The 26,148-nt window shown below is 41.3% G+C and overlaps 1 protein-coding gene across 1 annotated transcript in view; it reads right to left on the bottom strand.

Moving 5' to 3' along the window:
• tmem132b (transmembrane protein 132B) overlaps positions 1-26,148 on the bottom strand; it is a 272,960-nt gene that overhangs the window by 172,132 nt on the left and 74,680 nt on the right. The window contains exon 2 of the mRNA XM_008113646.3: positions 7,099-8,005. Coding sequence (XP_008111853.2) covers positions 7,099-8,005 — 907 coding nt within the window. The remainder of the gene's footprint in view (positions 1-7,098; positions 8,006-26,148) is intronic.

Here is a 26,148-nt window from a genome sequence, read left to right as displayed (position 1 = left end):
AGCAAAGGGGTGGCATCTGTCTAAATAATCTGGTACAAAACTGTAATCAGAACCTGACTATAGGTATTTTCCTAGAAAGCCGGAAGACGTTTTGATACTTATTTTGAGGTTTTCTTTAAAAGATTAGAGCTTTCAGGAGTTGAGACAAAGCCTCTTTTCTCACAACATAACCAGGATGAAGACACACAGAGGAAGACGTATTTAAGTCCAGTCAAAGGGGGCCGGGCTGTGGCGCAGCTGGCTAGTAACCAGCTGCTATAAATCACTACTGACCGAGAGGTCATGAGTTCGAAACCCGGGTCGGGTTAAGCCTCCGACCATTAAAAAAAAAATAGCCCCGGCTTGCTGTTGACCTAGCAGCCCCGAAAGACAGTTGCATCTGTCAAGTAGGGAAAATTTAAGGTACGCTTTATGTGGGAGGCTAATTTAACTAATCTACAACACCATAAAACTGCTCACGAGGAAAAGAAGAGGAAGAACAGCCACCAATGGACGGTGAAGCAACAGCTCCCCCTGTGGCCGGAACCGTGAAGCTGGAAAGATGTTAAAAAAATGCCTCTGTGTCTGTCTAAAACTGAATGTTGTTTGTCTGTTGGCATTGAATGTTTGCCATATATGTGTTCATTGTAATCCGCCCTGAGTCCCCTTCGGGGTGAGAAGGGCGGAATATAAATACTGTAAATAAATAAAATAAAATAAAGGTCTGCTTGAAATCTATGCTGGTCAGAAATGGAATGGATCCCACTGCAAAGGGGAGGAGGACCTAGATTCAGTCCCTGTCATTTCTAATATAAAGCAGCAAATTCAATCATTAGCAGAGTGCAATAACAGACCTGGAATTACGTACAATTCGACAACAGAACGGCCTCGGACTATGATTTTTGGATGACGTGATTCTAATATCGGGCTGTGGCGCAGGCTGATAAAGCAGTCAGCTGCAACAAATCACTCTGACCAAGAGGTCATGAGTTCGAGGCCAGCTCGGAGCCTGCGTTTGTCTCTGTCTTTGTTCTATGTTAAGGCATTGAATGTTTGCCTTATATGTGTAATGTGAGTCCCCTTCAGGGTGAGAAGGGCGGAATATAAATACTGTAAATAAATAAATAAATAAATAAATAAATATTGAATGTAACTGTTTTTAAAAGCTTTAATTGTTTAATATGTGTTAATTTTAAATTTTTAATTGTTTTTAAGTCCTTGTTTGTATATTTTCAAGGCATCTAATGGTTGCCATATGTAACAGGTTGGTTCTCCTTTTTTTATGAAGTACAGCTGAAGCATTGTCTGCAGAATCTGCTGCTGACACTGCATGTCGTTGCTAACAGATTTGTCTCAATGGGTGGCATCTAGAAACCTTTTTCATGACTCCAAGAGTGGGCAAAGAGGACCCCATTTTGGGTCAGGACCCATAGTTTGAGAAAAAGTGTTCTATTTGAAGAGACATTGGAGAAAAGTCCCGTTGTCTGCAGAGCTACACAAACTCATGCCGCAGCTCCCAAGCCCCAAACTGGCCCTGTCAGAGGTCAAAAAACAATAAATATCCTCTCATTTAGGGGCAGAAATCCATCTTTTAAGTAGGCCACCGTCCCCATTTTTAAGCACCATTTTTTTTAAAAAAGAAGTACCGGTAGATGTCCATCCAAACCCAGATTTCCCCCATTCTGCGCGACACAAAGTACAAGATATATAATAAACTAGCTGTGCCCGGCCACACATTGCTGTGGCGAAGCATGGTGGTATGGGAAATAAAGTATTGAGGAATTGGTGGTAGTTAATGTAAAGGGACATTAAGACCATTATAAATGGGTTATATAGCTGTGTGGAAGGGCCTTGAGTCTACACTGCCATATAATCCAGTTAAAATCAGATAATCTGTATTTTATAGGCAGTGTGGAAGAGGCCTAAGTGAGGCCTAACTCTGCCTGTCCCCTGGGCTGAGTGGGTTGCTAGGTGACCAAGTGGGTGGAGCTTAGCCTTCTAACTGGCAGCAATTGGATAAAAACAATTATTCCTCTCCCTCTAATTAGGACTTTATTTTTCTTTTCTTTTTGTTGTATGAACGTAGAGGCATGGATGAGGGGTTGTGCTGCCAAGTTTAGTGTTTCTGGGATGTGTAGTTTTGTTGTTTTGTCCTAGGCCGAAATTTCATTACCCTTTTATATATATAGATAAAAGTACAAAATCATTTATTTGTATCCCGCTCCCCTACATTTGTATTCAAAATAGTTTACATTAAAAATCCATAAAAATGCATCAAATAAGGGCATAAAAATATGGTTTAAAGCAAGGCCATTAAAAAAGCAAGCACTGCAATGAAAAAGAAAACCATATGGTTTTACAGCTTGGTTTCTTTAAAAAAAGAAGAGGGGGGAAAGGAAGGGTCCTGAGGCTGTTAGGAATTGTGGGAGTTGAAGTCCAAAACACCTGGAGGGCCCGAGTTTGCCCAAGTCTGGTTTAGACAACCTGGGAAACCATGAAAGGCCCAGACTCATACATTTGTTGAATCGAGGTCTCTGAATTACATGTAACCTTATTATAACTCCATCATCCCTAGCCAGCTCGTCCAGAGTGAGGAATGTTAGAAAGAGCAGTTCAACAACATTTAGACCTTCACACTATCCTGATCCGAAATGTTGTTCTCAAATTATCTCATTCACGCAACAGGGTTTTGCACCAAAGAGAAATTATGAGAACCCGCTGCCATCACGGAGCTCTGCTTTGATCTATAACCTTTTGTAACTCGGAATGGAATACATTACACTCCACTTATACAACAAAGCATGATTAAAAACAATCCGTTATACTTGGAAAGGGGAAAACCTGATCTCCCAAGGCAAACATGCTCCTGCATATATATCGGGCCGAAAGAGAGAGAAATTCTATATATAAAACTCCTCCTGGGCATTTATGAACAATACCAACGTGTTGAAAAAATAAGAAGGGCCCAAGAGGAAACTTGTATAAATTAGATGTCAGAGCTACAATGATTTTTATTTCCCTCCGTAATTCCCCTAAATGTATATACTTCATGTTGAGTAAATTCTCCCTTGCAGACGTGATAACACTGAAAACTCTCATGGGGTAAAACTCTCTTTTTTGTACCTACCATGGTGGTGCCCTCTTACTACATTGATCCCCTCTCAAGTTGTTGGAGACTAGCCCGAAGGAGAAGTAAAGGAGAGAATTCCAAGAGAGCAATAAACAAGCCTTTTATTGTTATCACAGTTGATGATAAGGCAAACAGCCATAGGCACCCACTCGAATGGGTCCGTACTATGCAAATGGCCGTCGTAGCAAACAAAGAATTTATATCACGACTTATCTAAAATTGACCAATAGCTGAGGGTCTTCCTCACCTTCCACACCTACTTGGCATAAGTGATACCTGTGATCTCACTTGTTGATTTCAAGCTAACTTTTGGTCTTGGAACTTTCTGGAGAAAGGCACCAGCCCCCAAGAAGGGAGGAGCATATGTAGAGGCAAAGCTACATAGGCAATAGTTTACTATTTTTCTGGCTTATGGTCCCTACAGAGTCATGGGGAACACCCTTGCAATCTTCAGCAATGGGACCCAGAGATGGCTCTTGGAGCTCTTTGGAGCTCATTGGTTGCTGCCACAATGATGCCAGGACTACCATGGTGAGAGTGACCATCCATGAGGCCAACCAGGTTCAACCTTACTAGACAGGACTCCATCCCACTATCGCAGAAGAATAGCCATACCAAGGGATGGTGCGTTCTACACCAACCTGGCGTCCTTTGTGGATAGCTTGACATTAAACGTTTTCCAATACAATGCACACAACAAAAAATACAACCAAAGAAAGAAAGGAAAAAGAAAAGACTGCAGAGAAAAGGCAAGGATAACAGTGAGAAAGCAACTTATATTTGACTTTCACCCTTCCTGATGATCAGGATATGAGTAACTAACTATACGTAATGTATGTAACTATATGTAACACCGGACAATAACTTCTCCAATTATATTTAATATGGATATACTTCTTCAGCTTTACCAAATCTAAAGGTTATTGCAAAAATTAGCAAATTCCCGTTGATTCAACTACTCCTACTCATGATGGGACTTGCAAATACAGTAGAGTCTCACTTATCCAACATAAACGGGCCGGCAGAACGTTGGATAAGTGAATATGTTGGATAATAAGGAGAGATTAAGGAGACACCTATTAAACATCAAATTAGGTTATGATTTTACAAATTAAGCACCAAAACATCATGTTATACAACAAATTTGACAGAAAAAGTAGTTCAATATGCAGTAATGCTACGTAGTAATTACTGTATTTATGAATTTAGCACCAAAATATCACAATATATTGAAAACATTGGCTACAAAAATGCGTTAGATAATCCAGAATGTTGGATAAGCGAGTGTTGGATAAGTGAGACTCTACTGTAGATTTAGACTGTCTATCTCACAGCTGGACAGCTCCGCTGGTCATTAAAACTTGAATAGTAGCCTTCCTTGAAGGACTTGATAATTGGGCATGATAGGAATTGTAGTCCTATTGGGAAGGCGCCTGGAAAAAGCTCAACGGGGACAGAGCACACTCAGGAGGAGAAAACAAGCAAGGATAGAATGGAATATTTTGACAAATGCTATGGCGGACTGCACTCTACACTGCAACATTTTGTTCCAGATCTATATCATCTGTCATTGTCATTACCACCACATCCTCTTCTTGATATTTTCACTCTTACATTGCCTCAGGTAGCTTCTTAAAAAACAAAAATGGAGAGAAGATCCATAGGTAACTAAATAAAATATGACCCACTCCACACTTTGAGACATGTGATGTTAAAACTAGACACAGCATGTATCTCTTGATGTTGCCAGTTACAACTCTTTCCTTCCTGAGCGTCTATCATTTTTCGCAGCATGCAACACTTTCCAATTACCCCCTTGGCCTTTTATTCCCCAGAAGTTGAGCTCCAATTCCTCCCTGAGCTGTGTAGCTAAGATGCTGGCACTTACGTGTACCACAGGAATCATGTAAATGATATAGGATTATGGCCTAAAAATGTCATTGAAATGAGACCATTTGGTATAAGGCGAGTTCCTTGGGCGCAAAGTACATCCATCTTCAATCATGATAATACCTTGCTATCCTACGACATCTCTAAATTAAACGACCAATGGTAAGCTGTTTGTGTTATCATTGCTATTACGATCACAGGCATAAATCAACAAGCATGAAAACGGGAACTTTTTCCAAGGCAAAATTATTTCAGGAACATAGGCAAACACAGGAAACTTGAATCATGAACTTGAGAGCTGAGACAGGAATCTGAACCTTTTGGCAACACCAAGTAAACATCACTTAATTTAAGCCCAAGCCTGACCAAGAAGCCATGAGATCATACCTCACACACCTGGGTTTCAAGGATTTCTCACTGAGTCTCTCTAAACGCTTAATTAATCTATCCTTCACTCCCTCTGTCCAGAGACCTAATCTGATATCACGGGAAAACTCCCCATCAACTTAAGGCCAATTCCCAAGAGAAATGGGATATAAATAAAATAAAACTATGGACACAGCACATTTCAATGGTTCTGCACTTTGCACACCAGGAATTTGCTTCCGAAATGGAGCACAGCTCCAGAGCTCTACTTACAAATGAGACCAAGGTACCACAGCCTAACTTACAACCATTGCTTCTTTGGTTGGCACAACTGATAACCAACTCAACAAAGGCAGAAAAGCAACATTATAGAATACAAAAGACAGTGAATCCTCCCCAACTGGTTCAATGGATGGACGCAGTCGTGGATTGAAAACAGCAGTCTAATTTTAAAAGATGTAACATTGAGAAGAATCTGGCAAGCCAAAGGTATTATTTATCCATCAACAAAATAGTATTTGCTTCTCAATAAGGAATGTCTATCTGTAATAATCCATGCCAAGCTGTTTTAGACTTATGAAATGTTGGTGGGATTTCTTTGATAATACTGACTTACACAAAACATCTGTACCTGCAGCAATTTATGTAAAGCTGTTTTACACTTCTGAAATGTTTGTATGCCTCCTTTGTTAATACAGGTCAGGAAAGCTTTAGATAAGAAGATAAGTCATATGTATATAGCTTTAGCTACTACAGTCTATGGATATTTGGCTAGGATTTGTACTAATTTAAGTACATTTATTTTTATTCTGTAATGATAAACATTATTTTATAAAATACGCTGCTTCCTTTCCTGACTTACTTTCTTTTGCTGGTTGTTCTATTTCAGTGATTCCCAAAGTGGGCGTTACTACCCCCTGTTAGGTCCTGAATTGGATATGCCAAGAAGAAATAAATATCCAGGGGGGCGATGATGGCACCTATTAGGACATGGGGTGGGGCTAGAGGAGGGCGTGGCTTCTTCGAAGAGTCTGAGACAGGGCTGAGAATCTATACCTCTCCTGAGGCAATTGTTGGGACACAGGGGGCGGAGCTAGGGAAGGGGGCGGGCCTTCTTCCAAGAGCCTGAGACAGGGCTGAGCCTCTATAGCTCTCCTGAGAGGCCTTTTAAGACTAAAGGCCCAGGCTGGGGTGGAGCCTCTTCCCAAGAACGTGAGACAGGGCTGAGCCTCTGTATTCCTCTCCTGAGGCAGGGTATAGAGGTTCAGCCCTGTCAGGCACTAGAAAGAGGCCCCGCCCCCTCCTCTAGCCCCGCCCCGTGTCCTGGCAGGCACCGCAAGACAGACATAGAAGCTCAGCCCTGACTCAGAGCTCGTAACTCCGCCCATCCCAGTCCTGGCGTCCCATTTCTGGCCCCACCCACCTCCCCTCCCAGCCCTGCATCTTGGATTGGGGAGAGTCTCAGCCCTGCCCCCTTGAGCAAGAGCCACGCCCACCCCTCTAAGCCACGCCCCCCTTTCCAGGGACGCTGAGTCATATTTTTTCTAGAAAAGGGGAGGTAGGCCAAATAAGTTTGGGAACCAATGTTCTATTTGGAGCCAGGCTCTTTTCTTGTTTTGTTACCATTGACACAAATGATAAACCAGCCCCGCCTGGGTCCTGATCAGTTGATATATACCAGAGTATATCTTGTTCAACACACACTCATACAAACACACAACAACAACACTTACCTGAGTGTGAACTGATCTGTTCGAGAGCCACTGGCGAGGGATACATGAAACATGACAAGGTCCCCTCTCTTGACGGGGCTGAGTGGCAAACAGAGCACAACGTTGTCATCCAGATTCAGGACAGACTTCTTCAGCTTGTCTTGAACCGGGTAAAGAATAATACTTCCAATTCTCTCCATTGGCACTAAAGGCAGCGGTGCTTCCTCTTGGCCCTTTGAGTGCAGAAAGCTCTCTGGGCTTTGGTCCTCGGAAGAACACTCCCCTTCCACCGAATACATCCAATAGAAAAGCTCCACAGTGGTCCCTTCCAAGGAACTGGCCATCTGTTGAAACTCGAGAGGTGACGGTGGCAATGCCGTGGCCAAGGCAGGGTTGAACCAGCTTGGGGAGAACTCCAGCTCGGCAACGCATAACCCCAAGGGACCTTTCAAGCGACAGCTGCTGACAGCGACGCGATCCTCCTGGAAGGCCATCATCCGCACACAGGGCAGGATCTCCGAAGGATCATAGTCTTCCCAGTCTTTGCCAGAAACATAGAACAAAGCTTGGACTTTGGGCCTGTTGGAATAGACGGAGCTGTCAATGATGTGCGACTGTAACTTCCAATTAAAAGTGAACCGATCGGCAAAACTGAACAAAGCAGAGGTCTGCAGAAGGTTCGGAGGCACCGTTTGTTCCACAGTAAAAGGGCCGTAAGTAGCGTTTAAGCCAGGCAAGCTGTTGGTTCGATAGACCAGGAAAGGCTCCGTTCGGGACTGCAAGCTAGCATTCCTCATGATATCCTGGTTGGTTTCCTTGAGGAAGAAGGAAACGTTGGCGTTGGAGAGGCTGTAACTCGCCGGGAGGTAGACTGGCAAGCTCGCAAACCGCTGCATGCTGTCCACAATCCCCCCTCGGCATTCCACCACTGCAACAAAAGAAAGGGGAAAGTGAGACAGAACTTAAACCAAGAAGTTTTCAAAAAGAAAGAACGAAAGAAAATCCCCATGGAGGCTCTTTCAGAGTAATTATGAGTGAGATATTACAAAGAATATATTCGAACTCTTGGGATGTTATTTCTCAAGAAGAGAATATCACTTTACACTCAGTGAAAGAAGGCAATGTCAAGATTCCCCGCACATATATTTAAGACGACTAAAAGCAAAGTGATTACATTCAAAGTGTTGGAAGGACCACACCCCCTTTCCCTTCTTCACACCGTCTTCTAGTGGTTCCCCGGCTTGTGAAAGGTTGAAATACTAGCAGTAAAGGCATTTGGCAAAATGTGCTGGTAACGTGGGACTCACTAAAAGAATCTGGCCCTGAGGATTTCCCTGAAAATTGAATTCATCCCTCGGTTTGAAAGAAGTTCCTTGCCATCACCCTTCAATCCTTCCTAACAGTTTTGGGAAAGGGAGGGAGGGAAATTGGCAAAAAACGACTACCTGGTTTTCCCAGAATGACTACAACTTCGCAGAGTGCAAGTTGGAATCCAATTTTGTGGGAAGAAAAAAAACCATCCCGCTCATAAAATCAAGAATCTGTGGGTTGCTGGATGAAAATGTTTCTAAGATGATCATCTCCACTTCTTGTAGAGGTGAGTTTCATAAGCTACGTGTTGCATTGAGAACAGAACTAAGGAGGCTTGTTTCTATTACCGTATATACTTGAGTATAAGCTAACCCGAATATAAGCCGAGGCATCTAATTTCACCACAAAAAAACTGGGATAACTTATTGACTCGAGTATAAGCCGAGGGTGGGAAGTGAAGCAGCTACTGGTAAATTTCAAAATAAAAATAGATACCAATAAAATTACATTAATCGAGACATCAATAGATTATCATCTATATATATATAAGAGTGATGGCATCATGGCAGCAGACAAAACAACAAAAGTAAACACCCCACAACCTCGAAAATTGACAGCACAACCCCTCATCCATGCCTCTAGGTTGATACAACAAAAAGAAAAGAAAAATAAAGTCCAAATTAGAGGGAGAGGAATAATTGTTTTTATCCAATTGCTGCCAGTTAGAAGGCTAAGCTCCGCTCACTTGGTCTCCTAGCAACCCACTCAGCCCAAGGGACCCTTTACTTTAACTACCACCAGCTAGTGTGTGCATGTATGTATATACACACACACACACACACACACACACACACACACACACACATATATATATATATATATATATATATATATATATATGGATACAGATATACAGGTACATGGATCTATATGCATATAGGATTTGCAAGGACCTGCAAACATATGAGGGGAAATTCATATGTACAATTAATGTAGATAGATGGATAGATAGATAGATAGATAGATAGATAGATAGATAGATAGATAGATAGAGATATATAAGTACATAGGGATTGCAAATGCATGCAGAGGGCTAATGCCTATATATCTGTAGGAGAGATTAACAAATATTTCAGGGGAAAATGCTTTTATAAGATCAATGGTTACATATATTTTTGTTCTTCCTAACTTGCAAGGGCGTCTTTCCCTTTTCAAAACATTCTCTTGGTTAAGAGCGAGGTTTGGCTTTGAAAAACACACTGATAAGGGAGGGTAAGAAAGAAATATATCATATATTGCAAGCCATGGCCTCCAGGTTCTGTTGACCCCATTATAAGCCGAGGGAGGTTTTTTCAGCTCAAAAAAAGGTCTGAAAAATTCCGTTTATCTTCCAGTATATACATATTCCTGGGGATTCCAGGCGTTGTCGTCCAAACAAGTCATTTTTCCACACTCTGGACCGAACACCCTGTCTCAGGTTGGATCTACGCTGACCGTACAACACAGTTCCAAGCTGCATGATAAGGCAGCATAGCCTCAGTTCCGTATGACAAAGATGAGGCATCCGTCAGAGCATTTCCTCAACGTCTTGCCTGAAGAGTGGTCTTTCCTGACAGCCCCAATGGCCTTGAATCCTAGTACTTAACTGAAAACTACATATGTGCTGATGTTATACTGCATATTGTCTTTACTTCTTCCATTACCCAGGCATCTCGCATCTCTCAAGTCCTGATTTACAAGATGATATATAAAACATACACTCCTCTCCTCATTTCAATTTCGTTCGAGTGACTGCAATTCAGAGCATCTTTTGAGAGTCGGGTGTGAGGCGGAGCATTCCAGCCCTGCTATAAGTCAAGGTGAACGATGCACAAATTTTGTCTGAGAGCTTATATGGGGAGCCATAAAACCCAAGAGACAGGATGAGGTTTGTCCCGGAATTTGCCTGCAACTAAATCTGATATCTGAATTTAGTAGCGTTTTACGAGGCCATGGGAACATCTAAAAAAGCCATCTGTCACCCAGGCAGAGACAAGCACCCCCTCCTTCGGTCCCAAGAATCAGAACCGCCCCATGAATCTTGGTGGGAAAGTGGTGAAAAATGAGGCGCCCGATTTGGCAATGGGAGCATAATGCAATATCGATTAAATCAGCTGTTACACTAATAGTGGTTGCATTGAGGTTCAGGGCAAAGGTAAAGATAATGAGCCAGATCCATTTTAAAATAAGGCAACGGAAGAGAGGCAGGAAGCAAATTTGCAACGTGGAGTATAGAGGAGTGTTAACAGTGGCAGGCCCATTTTGAATGTCGTGCAAAGAAAAGAGAGAAACACAGACCAGGGATAGGGATATCATACTAAAATCCATCAGGCAGATAGATCTGTCCTGGTATAAGGCATGGGTCGCCACAACCATTGAACTGTTGAATCTGCTGACCTAAAAGTTGGCAGTTCAAAGCCACAGGTCGGGGTGAGTTCCTGCTCTGAGCGACACCAAGTAAACATCACTTAATTTAAGCCCAAGCCTGACCAAGAAGCCATGAGATCATGCCTCACACACCTGGGTTTCAACGATTTCTGAGACCTAATATGATATTGTGGGAATACTCCGCATCGGCTAAAGGCCAATTCCCAAGAGATTCAAGTTCCTGTCTCAACTCTCAAGCTCCTGCCAACCTAGCAGTTTGAAAACATGCAAATGTGAGTAGATCAATAGGTATCACTTTGGTGGGAAGGTAATAAAGGCGCCATGCCGGCAACACAACCAGGAGGTGTCTATGGACAACAAGCTCCTAGGCTTGGAAATGGAACAAGAGCACTTCGCCATGGCCAGGGATGAGCACCGCCTCCAGAAAGCCGGAGATGAAAGGAGAAGCCTTTACTTTTGTTCTGTGTATTTGTGTGTCATTGTTATTCCGTTGTATTAAAGGCACTGAATGTTTGCCTATCTGTGTATGTCGTAATCCTCGGGGAGATAGAGCGGAATATAAATAAAGTGTTGTTGTTGTTGTTGTTATTATTATTATTATTATTATTATTATTATTATTATTATTATTATTATTATTGGAACAGGTCTTATACCAATATAGATCTCTCCGCCCATTTCAGTCTGCACTGTCTACTCCGCTGCATCTTAAAACTGTGGGTCCTGACCCCAAATGGGATCCCCTTAGCTCAATGTTGGAGTTGTGAATGATATGGCAATAGTAAAAGGTTTCTGAATGCCACCTAGACATTTATACAAATCTATTAGCAACAACGAATAGTCAGGGGAAACCTTTACCTTTTTATTAGCAGCAAGTGGATTCTGCAGAAGATGCTTCAGCTGTACTTCATAAACCAAAAAATCTTGCAAACGTTGATTTATTATCAGCAGACATTTGATTTTTGTACCTATTTTATCTATATATATAAAAGGGTAATGAAATTTTGGCCTAGGACAAAACAACAAAACTACACATCCCAGAAACACTAAACTTGGAAGCACAACCCCTCATCCATGCCTCTACGTTCATACAACAAAAAGCTCCAACTACTCCAGAAAACAGCCAAGCTTTGAGACTGCAAGGCTATTCACTGCTATTCCACCTGGCCAACAAAGGATTCCCATAAGCCACAGCAACGCGTGGCCGGGCAAAGCTAGTATACCTATATACTTAGGATCAGATAAACATTTCTTGGGAAGAAAGGGGTCCAAGTGGAAAAGGTTGAAGAAGCCCTAGTTTGCTCTGAATAACACCCGCTCCCCCAAGGTTGTTGAGACTCTGTCACGGCACTTAGAAATTCTTCTCCTACCTGCTGAAGCATAAACATGGATCTAAAAATGAAGGTTATAGATGTCGCTTTGGTTTTGATACCGTTCTCTTGTCCCATGCAGACCAGATCTGTTAAAACTAATGACACTAGCATGCTTGTTTCAACCAGGTACATATACTTCCCCGCAATCCCAATTTAAAACTTTTTAAAAGTGTTTTTGTGTGCTCTAGATGGCACGGAGATCAATTTTATTTATCTCTTTGCTTACTTGTTTAATATCCTCCCAGGAAAGGAGCCAAAACAGCATCAAAATACGCAACCTATTTTGCCAGTTTCTTCCCACTCCCGAGTGTGTCAAAACCAGAACAACTGCATCCACTCCCCTGAATGGCGCAGAGAAGGCTTTTTTTCCAGTTGGGAAAAAATGTGTTTTGGGGATTTGTTTTCATGATTGTGTTACAGGAAGGAATGATAAACCTGGCCACCTATGAGCTTTCCGATTTATGATAGATGAGATTTGCTTTAGAATTAAAGACCAAGCATGGCGTAGCTCCGATATTCAAACCACGTATCTAAGTGTGTCCCAATAGTGTCACAACATGTTGAGCTATTCTGAAGGATTGAGTTCACCGTGCTTGTTGCCTCAACCTCATTACCAACTGGGTGTGCCTTTTTGTTTGAAAACTGCGACGGAGTTTGAAAGTTTCTTCTATAAATAATAGAGTCCAGGCTTCATAAATAAACTCTCTCTCTCTCGCCATATATGTAGATATATATACACACACACACGTATGTGTGTGTGTGTGTGTGTGTGTATGTGTGTGTGTGTGTGTGTGTGTGTGTGTGTGGTTTTAAACCCAGCTCCAGTCTCCCTGGGGTGATAGGACAGGTTACAAATAAAGTATTACTATTATTATTATTATTATTATTATTATTATTATTATTATTACTGTATATACTTGAGTATAAGCCTAGTTTTTCAGCCCTTTTTTTAAGACTGAAAAAGCCCCCCTCAGCTTATACTCAGGTGAGGGTCCTGGTTGGCTTATATTTGGGTCAGCTTATACTCAAGAATATATGGTACATTTGTTATTTTTCTCTATTATTATTGATATTGTTACATTTATTATTTTTCTCTATTATTGTTGCTACTATTACATTTATTTTACTTTATTTTTATTATTAATACATTTATTATTTCACTCTGATCTTATTATTATTGCATTTATGATTTTTCTCTATTTATTATTACTTGTATTATTTTCCTGTATCTATTATTATTATTATTATTATTATTATTATTATTATTATTATTATTACATGTATTATTTTACACTATTATTATTAAAAGGATACATAAGCACATTTACATTGAAGAAGATGAGAATCATAATTGGATCAGAGTTGGACAGTCTTATCTTAAATTTGAGCTTGATGTAAATATTCAAAAACATTTAACCTACTGATGCCTCAATGTCATTTTATTGGTATCTATTTTTATTTCTGAAATTTACCACCCTCGGCTTATACTGGAGTCAATTTTTTCCCAGTTTTTTGTGGTAATATTGGGTGCCTCAGCTTATATTCGGGTCGGCTTATACTCGAGTATATACGGTATATTATGCTAGATTTCGTATCACAAAATCACAAGTCGAACACTTCCCAAGTGTTTAGGACTGTGTGATGTATTATTATTGTTACTATTACTATTATTATTATCTTGGTTGCTGCTCTTGCTGTTGAGTACTGCTTACAATTTTGGTCTGGGACTCTAAGGGAGGGTTAACACTGGATCCCAAGGAGGGGATTGCCCTTTGTCATCTTGGAGAACAGACTATCCTTTAAAGTCTGGGAAGCTTCTGTGTTGCCAATGTTATATTGCATTTTATTGTCCATTTCAACTGTGAAATTACCTTCCCCATTTCGGCACATTCTGCACTTTGCCCGGGTTCTATGAATCAGTCTCCTGTTTTTAATATTGTATGCTTCATGTCGATTTTAATGATTGTTTTTATTGATATTGATGTTTTTATTGGGATAATTGTTTTATTGCTGTGTTATTGATATTGGATTGTTTTATCGGGCAAGGCCCCATGTAAGCCGCCCCGAGTCCCTTCGGGGAGATGGGGTGGGGTATAAAAATAAAGTTATTATTATTATTATTATTATTGACACAACGACGTTGTATGACACAGCAAACAAGATAGATATGCTGGATTTCATTTCATAAAACCACAAGTCGAACACTTCCCAAGTGTCTAGGACTGTGTGATGTATTTTCGGATGATGCGTGCAGATCCCAGTAAGGTGGCCTTTTGCAGTTGGCAGATCGTAATTTTGTCAATGTCTATTATTATTATTATTATTATTATTATTATTATTATTATTATTATTATTATGGACAAGAGTGATTGCAGCCTTCCTTACAGTGCTGTTGTTTAATCCTGGTTATTCCAAATGGTTCCAGGGCTTTGCTGGTGCCAAGAACATCGCCAACGATAGTTGAGTGACAGAAATGAAAACAGGAGAGCATACTCCCACATAACAAGTTTTCATCTTTGCCATCATGCTCATCGAGAATGGTGGTCCTCATGGTATGAACACCAGTGCCACGGTTTGTTCCACATCCTCACCAGAAACCGAACTTACAAATCACCCGATAGGACCCACCATGCTCCAAAACACACAGCCTGGAAGCATGATCTCTGTTACTCTTGGCAATGCGAGTTTTCTCTCCTGCCTGCCGAAGTTCTGTTCCTAGTCCCGCTGGCTTATCTTCGCCAATGAAAAATGTATGAAAGCCGCATCGGTGCCCTTAGATATTTTGTCAGTGTCTTTTTTTCTCTGCACAACACAGGAGCAGCATACAGATGAAACCGAAGAAACTTCACAAGGGCAGCAGAAGCAACCACCATTCCCCAATGTCTTTTAGCGAGCTCGCAGCTACTCCAACCCTTGGCACTTTGCTCCAGTGATACTCCAAGCAACCACTCCCTACTCAAGGAAGCATGTCTCATGCAACCTGTGGTTCTGTAGCACAGACCAGGGAGATGAGGATGGACTGCTGGGATTGTTTCTTTCTTCTATTTGCCTTTTTCCCCCACTCTTTTGCTCCTTTTCACTTGTTTCCTGCAATGCTCAGATGTTCTTACATCTTAATCTTAATGCACCATAAACTTAAGCATCATAGGATTTAAAGGAATTTAAAGGCATGTCAATAAAAAGCACACACCCATTAAAGTCCTCTTCTTCAGCAGCTGGATCATTAACAAAAGACATTGGTGGTTGCTTCTGTTGAACTTGTCTACTTTCTTCAGATTCAAGTGATGAGAACCCATTAAGACGTCCATCCCTTCCACATTGCAGAAGCCTGCGTTTGTCAAATTGGTTGGCTTTGAAGACAACATTGCCAGGTCCTACAGCGAGAAAAAGTCAAAAACATCTTCCAACCAACATAGCCCTCTATTGAGACTATATGTTGGGCCGGGCTGTGGCGCCGCTGGTTAGTAGCCATCTGCAATAAATCACTACTGAGATCAAAGCCAGCCCAGGTTGGATTGAGCTCTCGACCATTTAATAGCCTAGCTCGCTATAGTTGCATCTGTCGAGTAGAAAATTTATGCAGGGAGGCTAATTTAACTAATTTACAACACCATAAAACTTCCAGCAGCACGCAGAAAGGAATGAGGAAATATTCCATCAAGGACTCGGTGTCACAAGTGGACAATGAAGCAGCAGCTCCCCCTGTGGCCGGAATCAAGCTTGAAAATGTTAAATTGCCTCTGTGTCTGTCTATATGTAGTATGTCTAATGGCATTGAATGTTTGCCATGTATGTGTGCATTGTGATCCGCCCTGAGTCCCCTTTGGGGTGAGAAAGAAGGGCGGAATATAAATACTGTATATACATGTCATCTTCTGATCCTGAGGATAATTCTTGTTTTAATAAGTTAAAAGGTGGGACAGATGCAAAAAGACAGAGATGGAACAGTTGCTGGGCAAACATCTGACAACTATGAAGTAGTTGGGGCCAGGCTGTGGTGCAGGCTGGTTAGCAGCCAGCTGCGATACATCACTCTGACCAAGAGGTCATGAGTTCGAGGCCAGCCCTGTCGGGGTGAGCACCCGACAATTAAAATAAAATATAGCCCCTGCTTGTTGTTGACTTAAGCAACCCGAAAGATAGTTGCATCTACCAAGTAGGAAATTTAGGTACCACTTATATGTGGGGAGGCTAATTTGCAACACCATAAAAATCACCCAGCCGCCGTTGGAATGAGGAAGTTGCCGTCGCAGTGGATGATGAAGCAGCTGCTTCCCCTGTGACCGGAATCAAGCATACCCTCAGGAAGCTGGAAGCTGGAGAAGGTTTAAATTGCCTCTACGTCTGTCTCTGTCTCTGTTCTGTGTTATATGGCATTGAATGTTTGCCTTATATGTGTACAATGTGATCCGCCCTGAGTCCCCTTTGGGGTGAGAAGGGCGGAATATAAATACTGTAAGTAAGTAAATAAGTAAATAAATAAATAAATAGATGTTTATGGGGGGATTTGCGAGAAGGGCCAAAGAGAGCTAACATATTGGAGCAGTGTTGGACTAGGACGCTGGAGACAACTCAGCCATGGAAACATACAAAATGAAGACATTTTGCCAAGGAAACACCTTGATAGGGTCACCTTAGGATTGTCCCAAGCCAGAGGCAACTTGAAGGCACACAACCTCAACGGTCCAGATAGTTATAAAGCCAAGACTCCCCCCTTCCAATAGTAAAGGCTTCTACTATTTTAAAAAAAAAAAATCGCCCTTGCAAATCTTATTAAACTAATCCCTCCCCTGAACCCAGATTATTGCCTTCACCTTTATGGCAGAATAAAAAATTAATTTTCTTCCCCATAATAAGTGTATGATCAGAAGGCATCACTTGAAATTTAACTAGAAGATTATAATTAACTCTGTTTGAATAAAACTAAATTTAAACTCTGGCCAATGAATTGTTTGCTCATACCCCTTTTCAGCAAGTCCATGAGCAGGCAGGGCGGGATTAATGGTCCCTTGCCGACTCCGCCATTGTTCGCAAAAATGCCTTCCCACTCCGAGAAGTGAGGCAGAACTGTAATCCAACACCCAGAAGGATTGGAGATTAACATTTTCTCTTTCTCTTTGCTTCTTGCTGAGGTTTAAGACCCAGAAGGTAAGCCAGATACACAGCTAATGCGAGGCTACATTTGCAGGCACGGAGCATGTTGCATTCTCAAAATGTAAATGGTCTCCAAGGATAATTGGCACCGAGTCTTAAGTCACCACGGCATTGCTTTATGATTATGTACACGATGCCTAGGGAAAAACGTTCACCGCCAGGAGATATATTGAGTAAAAGTGTGCACATTTTGCATATAAAAGGCCCAGGTTGAATCCCCAGCATCTCCAGGAAGGCCTGGGAAAGACTGAAACCCAACACAACTGCCATTCCCAGACAGTGTAGACCAGGGGTCCCCAAACGTTTTAAACCAGGGGTCCCCAAACTAAGGCCCGGGGGCCGGATGCGGCCCTCCAAGGTCATTTACCTAGCCCCCACCCTCAGTTTTATAATATAATATTTTTATATCACTTTTAATAATATAATATATTGTATATACATATAATATTGATAATAATCTTATGTTATACAATATAATACTAATAGTAATACCATATAATAATATTAATTATATGTTATATATTACATATTATATAATAGTATAGTGGTATAGTTCAATGTAGTAATATATAATGCTAATATTGTGCTATGCTAATAATATAATATCTTGTATGTACACACAGCTGCTCTGAGTCCCCTTCGGGGTGAGAAGGGTGGGATATAAATGCAGTAAATAAATGCAGTAAATAAATAATAAATTTTAGACTTAGGCTCGGCCAAAGTCTGACATGACTTGAAGGCACACAACAACAACAACAACAATCCTAATTAACTTGACTATCTCATTGGTCAGTAGCAGGCCCACACTTCCCACTGAAATCCTAATAGGTTTATGTTGGTTAATTTTTTTTTTCATTTTTAAATATTGTATTGTTCTTTCGTTGTTGTTGTTGCACTACAAATAAGACATGTGAGGTGTGCATAGGAATATGTTTGTATTTTTTTTTCAAATGATAATTCGGCCCCTCAACTGTCTGAAGGATTGTGGACCGGCCCTCTGCTTTAAAAGTTTGGGGACCCCTGTTTTAAACAGAGGGCCAGCCCACAGTCCCTCAGACTGTTGGAGGGCCGGACTAGAGTTTAAAAAAAAAACTATGAATAAATTCCTATGCACTCTGCACATGCCTCATTTTGAAGTAAAAAACAACAAAACGGGAACAAATACAGCCTTGATGTTAATAATAATAATAATAATAATAATAATAATAATAATAATAACAACAACAACAACAATAATAACAACAACAACAACAATAATAACAACAACAAAGAGGGTTGGAAGAGAGCCCTTGGGCCACTGAGTCCAGCCCCCCTCTGCCTTTGTGCACCCAAAGCACAAGCAAAGCACCCCTGACAGATGGCCACCCAGATTCAATGTTAATAATAATAATAATAATAATAATAATAATAATAATAATAATAATAATAAAGAGGATTGAAAGAGACTCCTTGGCCATTGAATCCAACCCCCTTCTGCCTTTGTGCACCAAAAGAAATGAGTAAAAAGAAAAACCAAAGGCATAGCAAAAAAAAGTTGGTGGAAGAAGGGTGCACAAAGTATGTGAAAGAGATACAGAAAAAACAAGCAGAACAGGGCTTTGGCAAATGAATGGATAAAGACAAATGGGTGCTCAATTTGATAAACAAAACAAGCAAGCAAGTTCTTTGGCTTCTAGACTTTGAGACGTCAACACTCCACCCCATTAGGGTTTTCTTTTTTCTGGTCTTATACAACAGCAAGCAGGAAATTGCTCTGCCAATCATGCTTAGGAACATTAGTAAAACACCCCGAAAGGTCACCAATTCATTGACTAAACGAACTGAACAACAGAGATGTTAAATTTAAGTGGCAGAACCCATTAGCCCAATTAAGGCCTCAGATTGTGCCAATTTGCTCAGAAAAAGTCCAGTCGTGTCTGACTCTGGGGGTTGGTGCTCATCTCCATTTCTAAGCTGAAGAGCCGGCGTTGTCCGTAGACACATCCAAGGTCACTGGCATGACTGCATGGAGTGCCGTTACCTTCCCACAAAGCGGTACCTATTGATCTACTCACATTGGCATGTTTTTGAACTGCTAAGTTGGCAGAAGCTGGGGCTAACAACAGGAGCTCACCCTATTCTGCAGATTTGAACCGTCGAATTTCCGATCTGCGGGTTCTGTAGCCTCCAAGGTCATGTGGCCGGCATGACTGCATGGAGCGCCATTATAATAATAAATACAGGAAAATAATACATGTAATAATAAATAGAGTAAAATAATAACTGCAATAATAATAATAATAATATCAGAGTGAAATAATAAATGTATTAATAATAATAATAAATAGAGTAAAATAAATGTAATAGTAGCAACAATAATAGAGAAAAATAATAAATGTAATAATACCAATAATAATAGAGAAAAATAATAAATGTACCATATACAGTAGAGTCTCACTTCTCCAAGCTAAACGGGCCGGCAGAAGCTTGGATAAGCGAATATGTTGGATAATAAGGAGAGATTAAGGAAAAGCCTATTAAACATCAAATTAGGTTATGATTTTACAAATTAAGCACCAAAACATCATGTTATACAATAAATTTTACAGAAAAAGTAGTTCAATACACAGTAATGCTATGTAGTAATTACTGTATTTACGAATTTAGCACCAAAATATCATGATATATTGAAAACATTGACTACAAAAATGTGTTGGATAATCCAGAATGTTGAATAAGCGAGTGTTGGATAAGTGAGACGCATTTTATAATAATATAATATTGTATGTAAGTTTAATTTGTAAGCCGCTCTGAGTCCCCTTTGGGGTGAGAAGGGCGGGATATAAATGTAGCAAATAAATCTTGGATAAGCGAGGCTTGGATAAGTGAGACTCTACTGTATCTGTTGGTCAATGTCTTCTGTTCATTTTGTAAACTGGTATATTTTTATTGTCTGTTTGTTGTTGCATTTGATGTGATTGTTCTAACAGAAGCAAGCTCAATAAACCTTGGCTGAAACACAGCATCAAACCAGATACCTTTGGCAATTCCATCTAAAAGGACATCTTATTCTCTTTACAGAGGGTGGGTTTCCATTTCAGGCAAATAAACAAGCATACTGGTTTCAAGAATATGGTTCTTTCTTTCATTCGGAAGTCACCAATGAGGAACCCATGAAGGCTCATAAAAAGAAACTCCTCTATCAACCTTAGCAGACAGATATGCAAGGCTGCTTCTCAACACCGTCCCCACCGCTTTGGCAGAAGAAGGTCTTTGTCGTTCCAAGAAGAACGGCACCAACATCATGGTAATAATCCTGGCCTCCCAACCATAGGCACGGAACAACTTTTTAACCAACTTTTTCAGGATATTTCCGATTCAGCACCGTGACGCGCCTGTCATGCTAAGCAAGGAGACTGACAGCCGAAAAGCAAGGATTTATGTTCGCCAGGGCCTATCTGTCACAGAGATAGGAATGCTGAGCGACTCCTTTTATTAAAATCAGTCTCCTGCTACAGATATTGATCTAAGCAGCTAAGGTTGAATAGCACAGCATGCCACCATCTCTCAGAAAGTTAGTCATTGGTACAAGTGAGGCATCATCCGTTTCTGCATGCCAACTCCACGGAGCCCATCGGAAAGCAACACTCCAGAGCTTTCCGACATTCCTCAAGGTAAACCGGATTCTCTGTCGGGAATAACAGCAAGGCCAACCTAAGGTCAGGGTTGTTGTGTGTTTTCCGGGCTGTCTGGCCATGTTCCAGAAGCATTCTCTCCTGACGTTTCGCCCACATCTATGGCAGGCACCCTCAGAGGTTGAGAGGTCTGTTGGAAACTACGCAAGTGGGGTTTCTGGGTTGCTGGGAGTTTCCCAGGCTGTCTGGCCATCTTCCAGAAGCATTCTCTCCTGACGTTTCACCCACATCTACCTCAGCGGTTGAGAGGTCTGTTGGAAACTACACAAGTGGGGTTTCTGGATTCCTGTGAGTTTCCAGGCTGTCTGGCCATCTTCCAGAAGCATTCTCTCCTGACGTTTCGCCCACATCTACCTCAGCGGTTGAGAGGTCTGTTGGAAACTACACAAGTGGGGTTTCTGGATTGCTGTGAGTTTCCCAGGCTGTCTGGTCATGTTCCAGAAGCATTCTCTCCTGACGTTTTGCCCACATCTACCTCGGAGGTTGAGAAGTCTGTTGGAAACTACACAAGTGGGGTTTCTGGATTGCTGTGAGTTTCCCAGGCTGTCTGGTCATGTTCCAGAAGCATTCTCTCCTGACGTTTTGCCCACATCTACCTCGGAGGTTGAGAAGTCTGTTGGAAACTACACAAGTGGGGTTTCTGGATTGCTGTGAGTTTCCCAGACTGTCTGGCCATGTTCCAGAAGCATTCTCTCCTGACGTTTTGCCTGCACCATCCTCAGAGGTTGTGAAGTCTGTTGGAAATTAACAATATCCATTGTCCAGTTGGATTATCAGGTTCATTGATCAACAAGCAGGTTGATTCATGCCTGGATCTGAAACCCTCATTGGCACCAACTGCCTCTGCAGCTGATATCAACATAATAATATTAATTATATATTAAATGTAATGTTACTAATAATATTACCATATAATGATATAGTACAACATAGTAATTTAATGCTTATATTGTGCTATGCTAATAATATACACAATAAAGCACAACGGAGAGATGGCCATCCAACAAAAAAAAGAGAGTCCGCCACCTTCCTATAGTTTCGACAACAACCTCTTGAACTAACATGCCAGGTGTAGCTATCCACCCAGGTTTTGGGATCCAAAGGCCGGGAGCTTTGACACCTTCTGAGACTTAGCTCGGGATAACAGCCTTGAAATTATTAACATTCAAAATCTGTTCTGGTTTCTCTGGGCGCAAATGTGATCATAATCTAGCACCAAACCATTTCCCGCTCCCAAAACAAAACATTGCGTGCGGCATTCTGTCCCAGCCGCATCTCCAGGGCCACATCCTGACAAAACATTTGAAACGTACACGCGTTACAACTCCTTATGCTAAATTTTGCAGCCAGTGTCCCTAAACCATCACAAATGCACGGCATTGTTTCCGAGTTCCTCTCGTTCTCTTTTAAAGGGAAAAGAGCCTGCGGGTATTTCATTCAAATCTTTCTAAATAGACCACCTTTGTCTTTTTGGGATCCGCCTCCGCCACTGTCACGACCAAAATCCCCACGTCTCCAAACCTAGCCCAGTATGGGAGGCCCTGAGCTTAGCATCGCCTTCTCGTCATTCGCCACCCCCAACCCGCACGTTCCCCTGACAAACTGATACATTCTTTTTTATTTCTTATATATGCTTGACATCTTTTACAAGTGTATGACACATGCTGTCAGAAAGGACAGGATGTGCTTCCCAGGGTACCGCTCATCTTCGCCAGCCGTGATCAAAGGCTGAGAAGTGCCATTTATGTACAGCACGGACAGCTCCCCTTGAGTGGGAAAACAGCTCCTTTTTCCCCACTTGATGTCATGTTTTGGAGGAGGGAGGGTAGTTTGGAGGGGCTCAAAGATCTAGCTGCCATGGCTTCTGAAACTCTTGGAAAAATTTCCTTCCCATTGCCTCGGCTCCAAACTAGTTTCAAAGGAACCTGTCAAAAGGCAGGCATGGAAGGAACTTTTCTTGTGCGTCCTTTCCGGGACTGGAACAGACAGTTCTCTCACTGGCAGATGATTACTAACTTAGAAGAAAAAGACAGAGAAACGGATCCACTAACACACACAGCGAAAACTATACTCCGCTTCACTTTATTTCTAAAATAGTCGCTCTCCACCAGAGTGCTCCGAGCGACTTACAATTTAAAATATCATTCCACAAGAATATATACAGAATAAATGTAGTTCACATAGCCATATTTATTTATTTATTACTAGCTGTGCCCGGCCACGCATTGCTGTGGCGAAGTCTGGTGGTATGGGAAATAAAGTTTTGAGGAATTGGTGGTAGTTAAGGTCAAGGGTAAAGGTTTTACCTTACATTAAGTCCATTATAAATGGGTTATATAGCTGTGTGGAAGGGCCTTGAGTCTACACTGCCATATAATCCAGTTCAAATCTGATAATCTGTATTTTATAGGCAGTGTGGAAGAGGCCTAAGTGAGGCCTAACTCTGCCTGTCCCGTGGGCTGAGTGGGTTGCTAAGAGACCAAGTGGGCGGAGCTTAGCCTTCTAACTGGCAGCAATTGGATAAAACACAATTCTTCCTCTCCCTCTAATTAGGACTTTATTTTTCTTTTCTTTTTGTTGTATCAACCTTGAGGCGTGGATGATGGGTTCTGTTGGCAAATTTTGAGGTTGGGGGGGTCTGTAGTTTTGTTGTTTTGTTGGTCGCCGTGATGCCATCACTCTTTTATATATATAGATTTATTTATTAGCGACATTTATATCCCGCCCTTCTCACCCCGAAGGAGACTCAAGGCAGTTTACAAGTATATATACATACAATATATTATATTATTTATTTATTTATTAACGACATTTATATCCCGCCCTTCTCACCCCGAAGGGGACTCAGGGCGGTTTACAAGTATATATACATACAATATATTATATTATTTATTAGCGACATTTATATCCCGCCCTTCTCACCCCGAAGGGGACTCAGGGCGATTTACAAGTATATATACATACAATATATTATATTATTTATTTATTTATTAGCGACATTTATATCCCGCCCTTCCCACCCCGAAGGGAACTCAGGGCGGTTTACAAGTATATATACATACAATATATTATATTCTACGACTATGTTGCAATATTATTAGTAATATTGCATGTAATATAAATATACAATTATAATGGTGAATTATAATTATTATTACATTGTATTGCATCATAATAGTATTATTAATATTACATGTATATACAATATATTATAATATTAGTATAGTATAATATTATTATGGAGCCCCGGTGGCGAAGTGTGTTAAAGCGCTGAGCTGCTGAACTTGCGGACCGAGAGGTCACAGGTTCAAATCCCGGGAGCGGAATGAGCCCCCAGCTCCTGCCAACCTAGCAGTTCGAAAACATGCAAATGTGAGTAGATCAATAGGTACCGCTCCGGCGGGAAGGTAACGGCACTCCATGCAGTCATGCCGGCCACATGACCTGGAGATGTCTATGGACAACGCCGGCTCTTCGGCTTAGAAATGGAGATGAGCACCAACCCCCAGAGTCAGTCACGGCTGGACTTAACGTCAGGGGAAATCTTTACCTTTTACTTATAATATTATTATATATTATTTTATCATTAAATTAATACAGGAGACATGGTGGAAAGATGTCTTCTTAGCCCCACCTTATACAGACATTTGTCTGCAATGTATTTCTGGTCCCATTGATGCCACCCAAAAACTTGCTGTTGACCTAAGCAGCCTGAAAGACAGTTGCATCTGTCAAGTAGGAAATGTAGGTACCGCTTTATTATTAACTAATTTACACTGCCATAAAAATTTCCAGCAGCGAGCAGAAAGGAATGAGGAAGTAATACCATCAAGGACTCGGTGTCACAAGTGGACGGTGAAGCAACAGCTCCCCCTGTGGCCAGAATCGAGCATACGCTTATGAAGCCGGAAGCTGGAAAATGTTAAATTGCCTCTCATGAACACGAGACAGAGATTTTCAGAGACCTTTCATCTGATCCGGCAGGGTTTCCTGATGTTTGTATCATAGCCTGGGAAAGTTCATTCTTTGGACTGCATTTCCCAAAATTCCCCAACCAGCCTGGCTTCTGGGGGCTGTAGATACCGTTACTATTGCTATGATTCACTTGGTCTATATCCTGCCCTTTCCCTCTGAACAGAACTGGGACTCAGGGTGGCTTACAAATTAAAGCATGTGCAATAGAGATAAATACGTACAAAAGGTTATCACCGGAATGCAATTAAACTATCAATAGCATTAAGAGCAATTTAAACACACATTAAAAATTCAAAGCAGCTAAATGCTGGAAATGAAAAGCAGAATATTAAAAAGCCCTTTCTTTTAAAACAGACAGTTCCTAAATGCCTGTCGGAATTTTGTTAAAAGGTCTTTGCCACTCGATGGAAAGTCCACAAAGACAAAGCCATTCGAAGTTTCCCAGGGAGGGAATTTCCTGGATTTAAAGCAGCCATTGACCAAAGGATGATGGACTAGGAGAAGAACTCTTCCCAGAGATCAAGGCTTGAATGGAAGAAGACAGGACAGTCCTTCAGACAGTCTGGACCTCAGCTGTTCTGGTATTCATATGGGGGTTGAATGAAAAGTAATGCCTCCGCCTTCGTAACTCCTCAAGAGATGGCAGTACTGGTCTGCCCTAAGCAGTCTGGCTCAATACCTTTAAGTGAGTTGGAGTTTCCAAATCGGTTCAAAGGTACGATGTTGTCAGGGTATTGTGAATTGTGTGAAATGTTAAAATCAATCTAGGCTGTTAGAAATGCCTTCTGTGTCAGTCTCGGCAAGGCATTTCAGTAACTATGGAGTTAATAAGAACCTGCTTTGATTGATGTATCACAGGACCAATGGGGTCAAGTTTGTTTGACCGGGACTTCCTTCTTGGTCTGTGGAATGCAGGGGAGTGTCATCTGTTAGTGTGTGTTCGGCTTGAGCATTCTCTGGAGATGGACTATGAACGCTATGCTCTGTTCTGAAGCCGAGGAGACACAGCCATATGTCTGGGATTTATTGTAAATAACTGTAACTGTAAATAGTTATGTAAATAAAGTTAAACAACAGTTGGATTTTCAACTAACCCTTCGCCTGCTGGAGTGTTTGTTGACCAGTGCTGATTCTCCGCATGGGAAGACAGTCTGGAGAA

This window comes from Anolis carolinensis, chromosome X (genome assembly GCF_035594765.1).
Source record: "Anolis carolinensis isolate JA03-04 chromosome X, rAnoCar3.1.pri, whole genome shotgun sequence".
Classification (NCBI taxonomy): domain Eukaryota; kingdom Metazoa; phylum Chordata; class Lepidosauria; order Squamata; family Dactyloidae; genus Anolis; species Anolis carolinensis.
Note: the sequence above shows the minus strand (reverse complement) of the source record. Positions and strands in the feature narration are given on the sequence as shown.